The 15,602-nt window shown below is 49.3% G+C and overlaps 4 protein-coding genes across 4 annotated transcripts; all 4 read left to right on the top strand.

Annotated features, from left to right (window-relative positions):
• The first annotated feature begins 468 nt into the window (after positions 1-468).
• FOBCDRAFT_254939 (major facilitator superfamily domain-containing protein) lies at positions 469-2,474 on the top strand. The gene is made up of 4 exons (XM_031180537.3): positions 469-1,022; positions 1,070-1,183; positions 1,231-1,796; positions 1,845-2,474. The coding sequence occupies exons 1-4, from the start codon at positions 641-643 to the stop codon at positions 2,349-2,351; spliced, it is 1,569 nt and encodes a 522-aa protein (XP_031041305.1). The 5' UTR covers positions 469-640; the 3' UTR covers positions 2,352-2,474.
• Positions 2,475-2,613: 139 nt separating this feature from the next.
• FOBCDRAFT_243 (PCI domain-containing protein) lies at positions 2,614-4,706 on the top strand. Its single transcript, XM_031180535.3, has 3 exons — positions 2,614-2,780; positions 2,830-3,049; positions 3,097-4,706. The coding sequence occupies exons 1-3, from the start codon at positions 2,737-2,739 to the stop codon at positions 4,309-4,311; spliced, it is 1,479 nt and encodes a 492-aa protein (XP_031041303.1). The 5' UTR covers positions 2,614-2,736; the 3' UTR covers positions 4,312-4,706.
• A 4,001-nt stretch (positions 4,707-8,707) lies between these two features.
• FOBCDRAFT_229 (peptidase C65 Otubain-domain-containing protein) lies at positions 8,708-11,215 on the top strand. The gene is made up of 4 exons (XM_054702645.2): positions 8,708-9,337; positions 9,426-9,512; positions 9,575-9,638; positions 9,799-11,215. The coding sequence occupies exons 1-4, from the start codon at positions 8,837-8,839 to the stop codon at positions 11,019-11,021; spliced, it is 1,875 nt and encodes a 624-aa protein (XP_054558620.1). The 5' UTR covers positions 8,708-8,836; the 3' UTR covers positions 11,022-11,215.
• A 2,441-nt stretch (positions 11,216-13,656) lies between these two features.
• FOBCDRAFT_217 (S-adenosyl-L-methionine-dependent methyltransferase) lies at positions 13,657-15,400 on the top strand. Its single transcript, XM_031180530.3, has 3 exons — positions 13,657-14,933; positions 14,991-15,114; positions 15,169-15,400. Exons 1-3 carry the CDS (start codon positions 13,994-13,996, stop codon positions 15,209-15,211), a joined length of 1,107 nt encoding a protein of 368 aa, XP_031041298.2. The 5' UTR covers positions 13,657-13,993; the 3' UTR covers positions 15,212-15,400.
• Positions 15,401-15,602: the final 202 nt, after the last annotated feature.

Below are 15,602 nucleotides of genomic sequence, written 5' to 3'. Positions count from 1 at the left end.
ATCAGGCTGAACCAAGTGGGCTACCGACCGCGTCGGGCCCGTCAACGGTGTCCACGGGATCCGCTCCGGACCGAGACCCAGTAATGTCATCAGATCGCCGATCCAAGCCCCCGGACACCCTCGGCCGAGTCTCCCCGCATTTGTTGTCAAACTGGCTGTATTGTCAAGTCTGGGGACGCAGAGTAAGCAATCGTAGGACATACGTTTGCACTCAACAAGACGTGTCCATAATCACTGCGAATTGAGTTAAGACCTTCCTATCAAAGAACCTTAACCCCAATCTAATCTCTGCTTGCAAAGGACAGTCGTAAGCACCTCGTGGTATTGCTTGCGTGTCCGCCTCAATTAAGCCAACTTGTTTCAGGGCCAGCTCCTCATTGGTCAGCGTCACGATAAGGCGGAGTAATCTCTCCAGGTCAGCAAAGACGTCACCGTGTTCTGGACCAATTACCTTGCAACGATTTGTCGCAAAAGTTCCAGGGACAACCTAAACTTGAATCCTGTGATGGCGCGTTTCCTTTTCCCTTTTCTCTTATCATCGTCATTCTTTTTTAATATGTTATAATACTCTGGTCTGACCTGCGATTTCTCAAGGGTCGCGGTATTCACTCCTTGAAGTACTTTTAGCGCGTCGTGAAACATGGCGGCGCAAACGAAACTTACGGACGATAACGTCTATGACACGGATGTTGAGAGCAATCATGGGATTGAGAGGGATGAAGGGCCGACGGAACAGTCGCCTTTGTTGCCAAGTGGCAGAGAGGAAGATGATGAGCCGTCGAAATCGCTGAGACGACGCGCTTTGGCTATGGGCATGCTGGCTCTTCTCATGGTCGAAGTGAGCCAGTTCATCATGAATCCTCCGACCAAAAAGATCGCTGAGGATATTATTTGTCGACAGCACTATCCCGATCATCTAATCGGCGCATTCGATACAGACGACTATCGCTGCAAAGATAGTCCTGTTCAGAAGACTCTGGCTATGGTCCAGGGATGGGAGCAGGCCTTCGAGATGGGAGTCCGTAAGTGAATCAAGTAATATTGAAGGATATTCGCTTACATGCGCTAGCAATCTTAACGCAGTTCCCATATGGTATCGTTGCTGATAAATATGGAAGACGGCTTGTTCTGTTTCTGGCAATGCTTGGATGCTGTCTTTCAACAGCTTGGCTCTTGTTAGTCTGTAAGTGCTCATTTGTCCCGTGTTGTGACGCATACTCACTATATCAGTATCATTCCCAAACATATTCTCCATCTGGGCAATCCTCGGTGGAAGTATCTTTTTCCTCATCGGTGGTGGAGGTCAAATGGCCGTTGCGATGGTCTACACCATCGTCGCCGACGTCGTCCCTGTCTCCAAACGAACAGACATGTTCTTCCGTCTCGTCGCTCTAGTCTTAATCTTCAACGTCATCTTCAATCCGATTTCGGCATGGCTCCTCCAATTCGACCCCTGGTTGTCCATGTGGATTGGCTTTGGTTTCATGGTCTTCGGAACGATGTGCATTCTTCTCATCCCTGAGACAATGCATCTTCGACGCAAGGATGATAAGAGACACAATGAAGAGCATGAGAATGAACAACTTCATGGTGTTTCTTTGAGCAAGCATAATGTGTTGAAACAGGCTTGGTTCAGTATCCAGAATGATATGCAGCATGTTTGGCGCTTCATCTTCGCGTCAAAGAGCATTATGATGCTCATGCTAGCTATTGCATTCTTCTTCCCGGTTCGGACTGTACTTACGGGAGTGTTGTTGCAGTACATGAGCAAACGTTTCGATTGGTCATGGTCAAAGGTCAGTCTCTTCATCAACACTACGTTCCATCCCCTAACATTTCGACAGGCAACATACATCTCGACAATTGGCATTGTAGCAACAGTGGTGTGCTACCTCATAATTCTGCCCGTGACATCCGACTTCCTCAACAAGAGTCGTCGTTACAAATCACGCCCCGTTGCTAGAGATTTACTCCTTGCGCGCATCGCCATCACAATCATGGCAGCCGGATGTTTGCTGATGGGTCTTGCTTCAGTCCCATGGTTGTTTGTCATTTCCCTCATCACTGTCAGTGTCGGAAACTCTTTCGTGGCGCTCAGCAGAGCCTTGATCAATGCTCTGGTTGAACCGCATACCATCGCTACCTTGAACACTACCATCTCTCTTATTGAAGTCATCATGGGGTTGACTGCGCCCGCAATGAGCTGGCTCTTGGGTCGTGGTTTTGAGTTGGGCGGTCAGTGGATGGGGTTGCCGTTTTTGGTGACCAGTCTCATGGCGATGGCGACAGCTGTAATGCTGTTTATAGTGAAGCTACCAACTTCTGGTGTTGCGCAAGCCCACGATGGTTGAGCTCAGCGCTCGCTGGGATACACGAGACAACAAGGGAGTCTGGAATTACGCGACCTTATGATGTTTCATTAGTTTTTTAGAATACTTTAGACATTGCAATATATAAGCAAGTAATTGTTAAGTATTTGATAATTGCACATGTAGATATCTCACTGCGAGGCAAGCCTTGGTGTTGCACTGAAGCTCCACCTTATCGATAAGCGGCCCCGCGGTTGCCTGCTCCACCCCAGCTTCTGGAAGTTAACCTTCAATCAACGTTCATCATTCATCTACCTCAATAATTACTCTGTCTGACATCCCTCAAGCTTCCGACCCGACTAAGCCTTTTTGCGTCCCAATTTTCACAGATAATATTGTTTGATCGCTTGACCACACCTCGTTCACCATGTCGGACGACGAGGATTTCATGCAGGAGTCGGATGAGGAGCAGTACGCAAGCTCAGCCGCGCATACGCAGTGCATCACTAATTACGCCCAGGTACGACTTCGAGTACGAAGAAGACGATGACGAAGAGACCGCCGATGTCGATATCGAAAACAAATACTACAACGCCAAGCAACTCAAGCTGTCAGACCCCGAAGATGCGATCGCAGAATTCCTGGGCATTCCGCCACTCGAAGAAGAGAAAGGAGAATGGGGCTTCAAAGGTGTGAAGCAGGCCATAAAGCTCGAGTTCAAGCTGGGCCAATATGACAAGGTAGAACTTTTCGCTGGCCAAATTAAGGACATTGCTGACAAGAGTAGGCTGCTGAACATTACGCTGAACTCCTCACCTACGTCAAGTCGGCCGTTACGCGCAACTACTCCGAGAAGTCCATCAACAACATGCTCGACTACATCGAAAAGGGAGCGGATGGCCCAGAGGCAGTGAAGTGTATGGAGCAATTCTACTCCCTCACGCTGCAGAGCTTCCAGAGCACCAACAACGAGCGCCTGTGGCTCAAGACCAACATCAAGCTGGCAAAGTTACTTCTCGACCGAAAGGAGTACGGCGCTGTGTCAAAGAAGCTCCGAGAGCTCCACAAGACCTGTCAGCAAGAAGATGGAACCGACGACCCTAGCAAGGGCACATATTCACTCGAGATTTACGCACTTGAGATCCAAATGTTTGCAGAGACCAAGAACAATAAGCAACTCAAGGCCCTGTATCAAAGAGCTCTCAAAGTCAAATCCGCGGTACCACATCCCAGAATCATGGGCATCATCAGAGAGTGTGGTGGAAAGATGCACATGAGCGAAGAGAACTGGAAGGAAGCTCAGAGCGACTTTTTCGAATCGTTCCGTAACTACGACGAAGCAGGTTCTCTCCAGCGAATCCAGGTTCTCAAGTATCTGCTATTGACGACCATGTTGATGAAGTCCGACATCAACCCTTTCGATTCGCAGGAGACCAAGCCCTACAAGACAGATCCACGAATCTCCGCCATGACAGATCTTGTCGACGCTTACCAGCGAGATGATGTACACGCGTACGAGAAGGTCCTGCAGCGTAACCAGGACATCCTAGATGATCCATTCATTGCCGAGAACATCGATGAAGTCACGCGAAACATGCGAACTAAGGGTGTTGTAAAGCTCATCGCTCCTTACACACGCATGAAGCTATCTTGGATCGCCAAGCAGCTCAAGATCTCCGAGCCCGAAGTACAAGATATTCTGGGCTTCTTGATCATTGACGGCAAGATCAACGGTCGAGTCAACCAACAAGAGGGTCTCCTGCAGATCACCTCTGACGCAGACACCGAGCGCATTGCAGCTCTCCAGGGACTCACGTCGTCTATTTCGGAGCTGTTTGGTGCTATTTTCAGAGACGGAGATGGATTCCGTAACAGTGAGCATTCCGCAGCGGACGAGCAAATAATGGATGTGTCAGGCATTCCATTGGGGAAGGGAAGCCATAGGGCGGCTGCCCAACATCGCGGGAAGAAGGGGAAGTTGGCTGCGGCGCCATGGGCCTGAGAGAGCGGCCAGGGAATGAATTCTACTGTGTGATCGTTAACATAGCCCCGGGGATATCCGCAGACCAGGAAAGCCTCTTTGTTGGTGTTTCCTGTTTCAACCCCCAGGTCTTTTTGCTGGATCGAGAAAGTAAGATGCTGTTGCAGTTTTCCTGCGGGTGCATCCGCGTTTGGAGATGCTTCGACGGGATCTCGCATAGTACGAGGCCACTGGCAACGGTGATTCCTCGTCGCACCAGACGGGTAGCGGCATCGACTACGGACCAGTTGTTTCAGAGAGAGATGACGAGAAAGATGTGCAGAAGGGACGAGGGCCGAAGTGACGCCGTATTCGGTCTTGATCCCCATGTCTCGTGTAGCAAAAGCGAGTGACGAGTAATGTTATTCAATATAAACAACGACCTCATAGTCAGATGCCCATAGCCTGATGTCTCAGTAGTAATCGACAGCCTGATGCTCGGCAGTTGTGCAGGCATCCTTTGCCTCACCTGATCTTTAGTCTTGACATATGTAAGCCTGCTGCGCTGATCTAATTCCAAGGCTACCTAGTCTATGATGCAGTAGTAGGGGCAAAATAAAAGAAAAAACAAGACCAAGCTAAGATCACTGACCATCATTAGACAAGCGATGCAACGTCGAGTGGTTACACAAGACGGGACTTGGGGAGCTGCGAGGGGCAAAGCGGCTTATCATTTCACAGGTTGCGGCTGATCTGTCTTGGCTCACATGGATTTCACTGTTTGCTTCTCACAAGAAAATTTCTAAAAAGAGACTTCCCGTTAGATGCCGTTGGGGGGGAGTGTAACACACATGGAAGTGAAGTGTGAAGTGAGGCCGCAAGGTATGGTCATGATGCTGAATCGTCACGGATAGCTGCATAACGGAACGTGTCCAACCTTCCGAATTCAACGGTAGACACATCTAGATTGGGGAGATACAATACGAGATATTTTTCTCTGATCAAAAACTAGTACAGCAAGATATGGGAAGCACAGAGCAAGGGAGCGGCGTCGTGATGGTACATCGGGCCGTTGCTGGTTGACCTTGCGAGGTGTGCAGAGAGGCATTTACAAGTTGAAAGTGTCTGTATGGTGGAAGTGTTTCTGTTTGCTTAGTTGTTTGCCGCTGAATCACAGGTGAATTGCGAGTGTTGGAGGCGGGAGGGAGGCGCGGATACTGCGTGAGGACCGTGGACCCGGTGTTGAAAAACACGGGAAGGATTTTGAGAATTGCTTTTTTTATTCTGAGTCTTGATTTGATGGATCGTGATATGTGACTTGGCCTTTTGATTCGGTATGTGATGTGGATTTAGAGTGCGGTTTGAGTCGAGACTGTCAGATCGTGGCTTATTTGATCGCGCTGAGCTAGCGTCAAGACACTTTCGTTAGCACGCATCGGAAGCGACATCCGATATTTTATTTTCATATGATACCGAGATATATACCTCCTCAGTATGTAAAATCATCTACCTCTGTCAGTGTCTTCAGCTCAATTGCCGTGTTCACATCGAGAAGGTCAAGCAAAGATCCCAGCACATGCTGCATAATCATCGTCCATTGTTTGGCCCAACCATGTCTCTGGGGGTTACATGAACCAATTGATAGCTTCGATTCCTGAGGGACCGTGCGCACCACCATCACCGCTAGACCTTTGAGATTTGAGATTTTGATTGCAGTACTCGGCTTTTTTTGACTTTCCTTTGCTCGACTAGAGCAGATTTGTATCTACTATACTAGACAAAGGGACCTGGCAGTAGCTCGCTCTTGGGCTTATCCACAAGCAGATCACTCACTCACTCACTCGCTGTAGTGGTCATTGATATGGGGGCCTGCTCTGGTTAGTCGACAGTCACCCCCCAAGCCACCCTCATCAAAATAACAGGGGTCCAGGCACACACTTTCGCAGCTCTCTCATCGCCACTTTGACAAAGACAGTGACATTCTCTAACACGTCGAGAAAAACTCTGTAGCAAGTTCCATGCATGAGATATTACTTCACTCATTCGACAAACAACTCAAAATTTGACCTTGCCGTCGTAAACAATGTAAACACACTCTTCCGCGGAGAGTTTCTGCTTTCCCTGACGTTAAGCTTCCCGTTCCCGTCCGCGTACGGCCCGTCTTCCGCAACCAATCTACGTAGGCGATGTGCGCTGTTCTATCCGCTGGCATTTGAGATATACAACAATACTACATACACATGGTTGTTTGACAGCTCAAAAGAAAAAGAAAGCATCGCATCGTATCATATTTTCTTTTTACCCCGTTCCCGGGGAGAAGCGGGATCGCGTTCCAGGGCTTGGCTTTTCCTTAGCTGGCTTTTTGTATTGGCTTGCTTGCTTGCTCCCCACAAGATTGGATCGGGGGATGGGTGAAAAAACGGTCGTTAACATGAAGATCGTAAAAGTTAAAATATCGCAGGGACAAATGTGATTAGATGCTGGGTGAGAGTGTTCCCATAAATGAAGGTTCCATAGAAATGAGGCACAGACAGGTACGCCAAGTGATGCGGCACATTGTCATCCTCTGGGCGTTCATCTTCGTACCTGGCCGTATTATCATACACCTCAGACATAATTCTATAACGTCTTTCATAAGGATTCTTATAATATCTGCTTCTCACATTGGCTGCTCTACGATTACTCTCGCTCACAACACGCCCGGTTGAAACTAATCAAATCACCCGACCACGAATCGATCTTGATTCTCTACCTCCACTACGCTTCCATGCTATCTCACCCATCGTTTTTACACCACAAGCGCTCTAGCCGTCATGGTCAAGAGACTAATGGGAAATTTCACTCGCATGCCGTGCCGCACAACGGCGCATCATTTCATTCATTTGCATCTTTCAGCTTTCGATCATAAACTTGCTTGTGAAGAGTTGACAGGGCCATCGTCAGCGGGAGATCGTCATGGAGTTGTTGAAAAGCACCAATCCCTGCCACCAGTGGAGTCTTGGAGTTACTGTAACCTACTAATCTTTTATAACACCCAGGCCCAGGTTCAGGTGCAGCGTGTTGATGTATCATGCTGCCACGAGGTCTCGTCTAGCAAGTGATTGAGAACTTTTGATACCGCTTGTTCTGGATAATAAGAAGCTGACGTACCATGGATGGATTGGCCTTTTTCAGGTGAAAGGATCATATGTACATACACTCACAAACTTGAGCTTACCTGCCTAGTAGGTTGACATTCAACGTTTTAGCCCCCTCTTGTATCACATTGATCGTGCTTACAACAAGAGTCTTGGCTCAAGTCAAGTATTAGCTTAGCTTTCGTTATCCAACCCTCCCACAAGAGCACAGGAAACTAGCCTCGCCTCTGTGTCACCCACACTGGAACTTGGCACCCTCGCTGCACTCCATTCCCGTCACTACACTCTGCTAGCCGCCCTCACTTGTCAACAACCTCTGATAGCCTGATTGATACTTTTTTACGTCGTGCATTATCCAGGTTCAGGTTGCATCGAAGCCAGATAGACTCCCGGGGATTTAATTCTTAGCGCTCTCTTTTCTTTTTGTTTCCCCCTCAAACGATTTCAATCTCCCTGTTAATTATCAAACCGTTGCTCTTCTCATCTCAACCGTGCCGTGCCGCAAACCTAGACCCCGCTGTGCAAAAAACAGCCCCTCTCGTCAGAAAAGACTCAAACCTGGCTCTCCCGAGGTCCAAGTGTCAAGCTAGGGGTACGGTTCCCGTCAGAACGTGCACCCGTCGCTCTCACTCATGCTCATGCTCACGCTAGGCTAATCGAACCCGCTCGCGCGTGGATTATCCCTAAATCCCTAGCCCTGGCCTGGCCTGGCCTGGCCCTGAACCCCTGTCTCAATCCCTGCAGTGAACCCCCCAGGCTGCTTTTGCTTTCGAACCGTGCTGTAACCTACGGCTACCGAGGAAGGGAAGGAAAAACGTACGTCGGTGTCCGTCTTCTGATCCACAGGGCGTTTGACAGCGTGAGATGGTACCCGGGGCACCCTGAATGGAACAGACCACTTCGCATCCAAGTTCATTTTTATGTATCAGTATCCGACGGGTGGCTTGTCCGCCTGCTAAAGTACGGATACTGTACTGTACCTTGCTCTAGGTATTCCCTGTCCTGGTCCTGGCCTGGCCTGGCAGATGCTCTCTCTCTCTCTCTCTCCATTAGCTTTTGGCACTACCTAAAAACGCCATCCTTCTCCTCCCGTTCCATCCCCCCCATCCCGTTCCTCTCTTTTGATTGAGTGTGATGAGTTGAGTTGATGATCTGTCTGTTCTGTCTTTCATGTGTGTGTGAGAGAGTGTGTGAGTGACTTTTGCATGACAAGCAAGTCCAGTGAGAGAAGGTCAATTTTCTAGCTGAAAGTGCACCTCTTTTTCTCGTTCGTTCATCCACCAACACCGTTTATCACCTCGCATTGAATCACTCTCTGCCTTGATTTTAGTTGCTCACTCACCCTCTATTTTGTTACCTTCTCTTCTCCTCTATTTTGTTACCCTCTCTTCTCCTCTCTTTCTCTTTCTCTCTCCCTCTCCCTCAGAGGCATGTTCCAACCTCAACCCACACCTTTCGCCTCCTCCAGCTTCGCGTCCTATGGCCTAGCTTCAGACCTGGACTTTGGCTTTCCCGTGTCTGCTGGAGGTGGAGGTGCTGGCTTCTACAACAACCCGCCTGCACCATCATCACAGCTTCCACAGTCGCATGCACTTCAATCGCAAACACAGCAACAGCAACAACCGCGTCTTGTTCAGCAGCAGCAACAACAAATTCCTCGACAGCAGCACCTGTCTTCTTCCCCCACTGCAGCCGCGCCATCTGTATCGCCCTATTCCTCTTCACAAAACTCCACCTCAAAAGCTTCTTCCTCGCCAACTCTAGCGCAACCGTCGCAAAGCCACCATCATCAACAGCAGCAGCAGCTTGACATTCTACAGCACACGCAGTACGCAACACAACCTCCTGTTGTGCTCAAGATGGAGGATCAAGGCCAACACGATATGGCCGCGCAGCAGGCTGCTGCAGAGGATTATCAACCTGTTCTTGAGGTATATCGCACCCATTTCACCCGGCGCTTCTAGCTCGCGCGTCATTTGCTTGCTTCACGTCGTCCGTCGCTAACCTCCGTTCTCGCAGGGTCTCGCAGTAGGGAACAAAGTCTCGAGCGATGTCATCACCCACGAGTATGCCAAAGCCGATCCCGTCTATGTCGAAAAGACAATCGTACGTTTCATTTCTGTTGATGTTGGCTGTTTGTCGCTTGTCGCTAACATCGCATGATCCAGTCTCTCCCCCAAACCTACTCACACTTCCGCCCCATTCAAGGCGACGGTAACTGTGGATGGCGAGGTATGTCTATAACTCCCCGCTTCTTATCCCGCGACTCTCTCCGCCTATTATGAAACATGTTTGGCATGCTTGACGTTACCTTGCTTGCTTGCTTACTTACTGCCCATGTCTCGGCAACTTTTGTGACATGTCAAACTTGCGCTAACTATCTCACCAATAGCAATTGGCTTCAGCTACTTCGAGAAACTTGTTGAGTCGGGGGACCAGGCCAAGATCGAGGGCGAGGTGGCACGTCTTATGAGCATGAACCATTTGCTGGGCTCGGTTGGTGGCTATCCATTCTACGACGACTGGTCAGATGAAATGTTTGACTTCTTGCGCGAAGTCGCTCAGAATGTCGCCAACCCCCTGTACGTGCATTCATTGATCCAAGCCAAGTGGAACGACCCTGTTGTGTCAAGTAACATCATTTACTACCTTCGCCTACTTACAGGGACATACCTCAAGCTCAACGCTGCCAAGTACGATCCTTTCGTGACGGACGGAGGTGGTGTTGAAGCTCACTGCCGGCAATGCGTCGAGATTCCCAACCGCGAGATCGAGCACCTCGGTATGTCCGCCTTGGCCGAAGTCCTCCTCAGACCTGCCAACTTAGTACTTGAGATTGCGTACCTCGACCGCAGTGCAGGTACTCAAGTCAACCAATACCGTGTGCCCGATGAACTCAACACCCAAGACGCCAGCACACTTGGCCCCATTATCTATCTGCTCTACCGACCCGACCACTACGACATCCTGTACAAAGCATCCACCATGCAGGTGCTTCGTGTCAGCGGCTTCACCCACAACACTAACATCACAACCGACCAAGCGGATCTCGGACAGTATTCGACCATGAACTTTGATGCGTTGTCTATCATCCCGGGCTTCAGTAGCACAATGGGAGGGCTTGCGCAGCTCGCACCACCTCAAGCCAGTTCGGCGCCAGAACAATTCTCGCCTGTGCAACAGAGCCCATGGATCTCATCTTTCCCTGAACCTTTGCCTGCTACGACACCGAGAGTAGCGGCACCGCAGCCACCACCCATCATGGCATCTCCTCAACCCCCAACCCCACCGGCCTCGATATCGGGAAGTTCTGCAATTGCGCCAAGTCCAGCGATGCTACCTGCGCCTGGCCCAGGACCTCAGAATTCGCTCCCCATGCGAGGCGCTTCAAGCTACCACATCCGATTCAGTCCTGTTCAGCTCGACTATGACGAGGGCAAGAACAACTTTCCGGAATCGACGTATCAAGTGACGACCAACACGTTTAAGAACAGTATTTGGAACCGAGCCCACTACTGCAACCCCAACTTTCACCCCGAGGAGTGGAATCCTGACGACGAGCACACGGATGGGAGAGTCGGGAGTAAACGCAAGCCGAAAAAGGAATCTGCCTAGTGCGACGACTTTTCACACGAATACGGCCAAGGCATTGTCGGCTTTACTAGAAACCGACGGCCATGAATATTACTAGACGACGGCATTTGAGAACGACGATAAGTCTGGTTCGCAATCAGAACTGAACGAGGAAAGATCGCAATCAGCATTGGCAGGGAAGGCAACGATCAGAATTGAGCAAAGGATATGGGGATGTACACGACGCTGAGGCCGGAGTGAAGGGGGATTATTCATTTGATGGTTGGGCAGGCTAGCGATGCTTAGTGAAAATCCTTTTTTATTTCTGCATTCTTTAATGGACGAGGACAATAAGGCGGCGAGTCTGTGTGGTGTGCACGATTATGTTGTTGGAGAGTGAGTACGAGACGATTGCCTGCACCATCATTGATGGTGTCCAGGTCTGAATATGGATTATCACGAAGCGACATGGGAGAAGCCCTTGTTTCTGACGATGGGCATCACGAGGGAGCCTACGTTGAGCATGACTGCATGGATACCACGAGGTTTACGCAAGAGAAGGAATCCTTGAAAGTAATGGGGACCGGACCGGACCAAGCATTTAGGATACTGGAAATGGGCGGCAGTTTGTGGGCTCTTTTCTCGAGCCAGTTTCAAGACAGGCAACAAAAGGAAAAAAGGCATACATCCGAAGGAAACTGGGCCTCGGACGATGATGGTCTTGGCTATCAGGCCAATTGGCATGTCTCGCAGCACGCGTTGTTACAGCGTGTCTTTGCAGCATACTTTGCTCATTGCAGGCATGTGTTCTTACAGTGTGTCTTGTGGCATGTCTTGCTTACACGTCTACCATCATGGATGTCTGGTTGAGCCCTCATTTGTTGCGCCTTGTCAGTTGCGTCATAGCATCGGCGTTCTTCTCTATCAGGTCAAACTTCAACTTTCTACTTCTGCTTCATCTTTGAGACCTTTTTATTTTATTTTATTTGGGACATCTTTTTAGTGTGGAACAACATCAGTACTTGGGACTTTATCGAGTGGGTTGGGATCGAGTTATTGTAGCGAGATGAGTCTTGGGAGTGAGCTGCAATTACTTGTTGCCAAGGACTTCCGAGTTGTATTGAATAGCAGATACCTCTATCTCGGCGAGATAGTTGTATTTGGGAATAGCTTAATGCAAGGGATTGTCTCGTCCATTGACTCAGAAATACATCACATCGCATCACACACGTATGTACATACCTTATCGGACACGACATGACATGAGATGCAATGGTTCCCTCGAGCCGTTCCGCTTCCGCTTCCGCTGTGCCGCACCATGACATGTGATCCACTGAATCGAGGGAATGCATGACAATATTCAAAAATTCATGTCTTAACTTTTGATCATCATGATCTCCAAAGGAGGCGAGATTTCAACTCATTGCAAACCTGGATGACCCATGTAAATAAGAATCTCTTATGGTGATCGATATTTGGAATAGACAGCCACGTTTTTGCCTTGACGTGGTCTAGAACATGACAGACAAGGGGGCCACGAGGTGCTTTCGTGGTCCACCCGGGGAACGGAAAACAGGGTCCGGTGACGTGACGTGCAAAAAAATGATATTCTTCAAGGGCCAGAGGGGAGAGACCATGTCAGGGTTACATGAGCGTAAAAGAGAGTTCAAGGCAAAGAGGAGATTGAACTACCGGGCAAGGCAGGGCAAGGCAACCTCGTGGTAGACAGGCCCCCATGGAGCAAGGCCTTGACGCAGGATGCCAAAATAAGCTCATCACAGAGCCTTCCGAAGCTGATGGTGATTTACTTAGGTATTTTTTTCTTGCTTCTCCTCGACAGGGCGGAAAAGAGAGGCCGTACAGGGTCAGGGGGGAAGATGGTGGGAATGAGACAGACATCGCTTAGAGAAGATCAAGAGATTAGCAGGAGGGATAAAGTTAAGTGTTGGTTCACCACAGTAGAATGAGTACATAGTTGTCATATCATCAGGATGCGTCATCTCATGCATACCGTGATTATACCTTTCACCCTAAGCGCCCAGCAACCATCCAATCCCGCTGTTGAGATACCGGATCCCAATCTTGCCAGTGAAAAGGGTCTGGGCCAATGGGGAGCTAGGGTAGCTTAGCTTTTGAGAACGGGCCGCGGTTTTTTTTTTTTATTGTTGTTGAATTGGCCGATATGTATCGGTTAACTTTACTTCCCCAGACTTGCCGATGTTTCTTACAGAGGGGTTAACAGAGAGAGAGAGGGGGGGTCATTGAGGTGCTGTAGTGGAATGATGATGAATTTGTGTTTCCATTGTTAAAAGATTGAGGCTTACGGGGACGGCGAAGGCGATGGCTGAAAGGTAAAAAAAGTATTTGGAAGGTTGGAAAGCTTCTAGTTTCATTCTGTCCCTACCTAGTTTGAGTTGAGATACGGATATGGCTTGTATTATTGTGTAGCAGCTGGCTTGACTTGACTTGACTTAGAGTATCGAGGCTAGGTACGCTAGACTAGCCGTGCTATAGCGGCCATGTTATAGCTGGGTTTGGTATGCAAATTGCCCTGACTTGAATCATCTGCCAGGGAGATACAATCCCGGACCCTACCTTGTGAAGCTCCTCCACTTTGCAAGGTAGAGGTAACCACTCTTTTTCCCTCTCCAGCCAACACAACACAACATTGAGGAGTTGTGCTGTGCTGTGACTTCTTGTCTGTACTGTACCTATCCGTATTCGACCTGAATCAATTCCATCTCTTCTCGTCTTCCTTTTCTCTTTTCTCCTCCTCATCCCCTCCTTCTTTAATCCCTCTCTTTCTTCCTTTCCCACTCTCTTTTGGCCATGGATGTTCGTCGAAGACATATTTCCTTACGCGTTCTCGATACCTTTTCTATATTCCAGTATTAATAAACAAACTCACGATACCATCTTCTTTTTTCTCTTCAAAGTACATAAACAGCTGGCGGCCCCCAACTTGATCTCGCTTTAATATCCCCTTGTCGATCCTTCTACCGAGCTCTCATCAAATGTCGCGCTACGATCCGGATCGTTCTTCCATCACAGCTTCTTCAGCGACTTCAAAGAGCGATATGGCACAGTCAAACGATGGGCTACATAGGATGAATCGCCTCACGGTGGATGATGTGAGTCCTGCTGAGGACGATGACGATTATAGCGATACGACGTCCAATTACTCGACTATTTCCGAAGACACCCTTCCCCTGATTCGCGAATACGGACATACCTACCACGGGTCTGGCCAGCTCCTCACGCCGAACGATGCTTCTGAAGCGCATCGCTTGACGGTCCAGCATGAGCTTTACCAATTGTGTCTTAACGGTAACCTTGCCGATTCGAAATTACCGCTTGATCAATATACTCCCGAGGATCCGATGGAGATATTGGATGTTGGTGCTGGTACGGGAATATGGGCTTGCGATATGGCCAAGCGGTATCCCCAGACCAACATACTCGGTATCGACTTGAGCAGCGCATTGTTACCCGAAGATGTCCCTCCGAATGTTACCTTTGAAATCGCCGATGCTACAGAAACGTGGCCGAACCGTACATACGATTTTATACACATGCGCAGTCTAGCTGGTGGCGGTGTTCGTGACTGGAACGCTCTGTTGGCCGAAGCCTACGATCACCTCAACCCCGGCGGGCAGATAGAAATCGCCGAGATCCGACCCCATTTCTTCGACGCCGATCCTGAACACGTTGATTCCGAATCAGGAGAAAAAGGCGAAGTCGGCGCAGCCTGCAAAGAGTACGAGAAGATATTCGAAGAGATGTGCATCAAGCTCGGCATCGACTGCGATCCCATTCCCAGAGTCCCTGAAATTTTAAACACCCTGGGGGCCGATCTCATCCGAGTTCGGGTAGATTGGCTACCGATACAGAATTGGGGAAGTGATCCGGTCACCCAACAGAAACGCAAGGCCCTGGCGGAGATGGTCGAGTGCGGTAGGTGATTTGCGATCTGAAACATCAAGTCACACACGCTAATCTGACTTGGACCAGGTATAGAGAATTGGACGTTGAGGTTATTCGGACTCGGAGGGTGGGAGGAGAAAGCGACGCGGGCTCTGCTTGATCGTGTTAGAGAGGAGATTAACGACCCCATGCTACGCAGTTTGGGGAAAGTGTAAGTATTTTTTACATTGGCATTGGTGTGTGTGTTCGTGGCTAATTTTGATAGGACGTTTGTCACGGCTCGAAAGGAAACCGCCAGCGGCAAATAGGTTTCTTAAGGAATAGGCATAGAGATGTGCATATATTGGAGTTTTTGGGTCATCACGGCGTCAAAGGCATTGTGTCTGGGGCGGATGTCAGGAAGAATAGGGAATGGTGCAAACCAATGAGCTCGAAGAGAATAACCCAAGATGGGGAATGGATACCATATGGGACATATAGGGCATGGATTGGTTCATGGAAGAGATTGACCGAGTTGATTGAAGTCAAGTCAAGTTACTGGGGACATAAGTGGGCAGATGGAGTTGGATACCACAAGCCTTGGATACAGTACAAGGCATCGAACGGGGCAGAGAAACGTGTCTACGGGCATGAAACACCGTATTAGCGGTTACAGGCCGGGATGAGTCGACCGGAAGATGTAGGAGATGCAAGGTGTCA

Source organism: Fusarium oxysporum, chromosome I, assembly GCF_013085055.1.
Source record: "Fusarium oxysporum Fo47 chromosome I, complete sequence".
Lineage (NCBI taxonomy): Eukaryota > Fungi > Ascomycota > Sordariomycetes > Hypocreales > Nectriaceae > Fusarium > Fusarium oxysporum.
Note: the sequence above shows the minus strand (reverse complement) of the source record. Positions and strands in the feature narration are given on the sequence as shown.

Coding starts and splice junctions, on each gene's coding strand:
- FOBCDRAFT_217 (XM_031180530.3), top strand. CDS start 13,994: ATGTCGCGCTACGATCCGGATCGTTCTTCCATCACAGCTTCTTCAGCG. Junction 14,934..14,990: donor GGCGGAGATGGTCGAGTGCG/GTAGGTGATTTG, acceptor GACTTGGACCAG/GTATAGAGAATTGGACGTTG. Junction 15,115..15,168: donor CTACGCAGTTTGGGGAAAGT/GTAAGTATTTTT, acceptor TAATTTTGATAG/GACGTTTGTCACGGCTCGAA.
- FOBCDRAFT_229 (XM_054702645.2), top strand. CDS start 8,837: ATGTTCCAACCTCAACCCACACCTTTCGCCTCCTCCAGCTTCGCGTCC. Junction 9,338..9,425: donor ATTATCAACCTGTTCTTGAG/GTATATCGCACC, acceptor CCGTTCTCGCAG/GGTCTCGCAGTAGGGAACAA. Junction 9,639..9,798: donor CGGTAACTGTGGATGGCGAG/GTATGTCTATAA, acceptor TCTCACCAATAG/CAATTGGCTTCAGCTACTTC.
- FOBCDRAFT_254939 (XM_031180537.3), top strand. CDS start 641: ATGGCGGCGCAAACGAAACTTACGGACGATAACGTCTATGACACGGAT. Junction 1,023..1,069: donor GGCCTTCGAGATGGGAGTCC/GTAAGTGAATCA, acceptor TACATGCGCTAG/CAATCTTAACGCAGTTCCCA. Junction 1,184..1,230: donor AGCTTGGCTCTTGTTAGTCT/GTAAGTGCTCAT, acceptor TCACTATATCAG/TATCATTCCCAAACATATTC.
- FOBCDRAFT_243 (XM_031180535.3), top strand. CDS start 2,737: ATGTCGGACGACGAGGATTTCATGCAGGAGTCGGATGAGGAGCA. Junction 2,781..2,829: donor CAGGAGTCGGATGAGGAGCA/GTACGCAAGCTC, acceptor AATTACGCCCAG/GTACGACTTCGAGTACGAAG. Junction 3,050..3,096: donor AGCTGGGCCAATATGACAAG/GTAGAACTTTTC, acceptor TGACAAGAGTAG/GCTGCTGAACATTACGCTGA.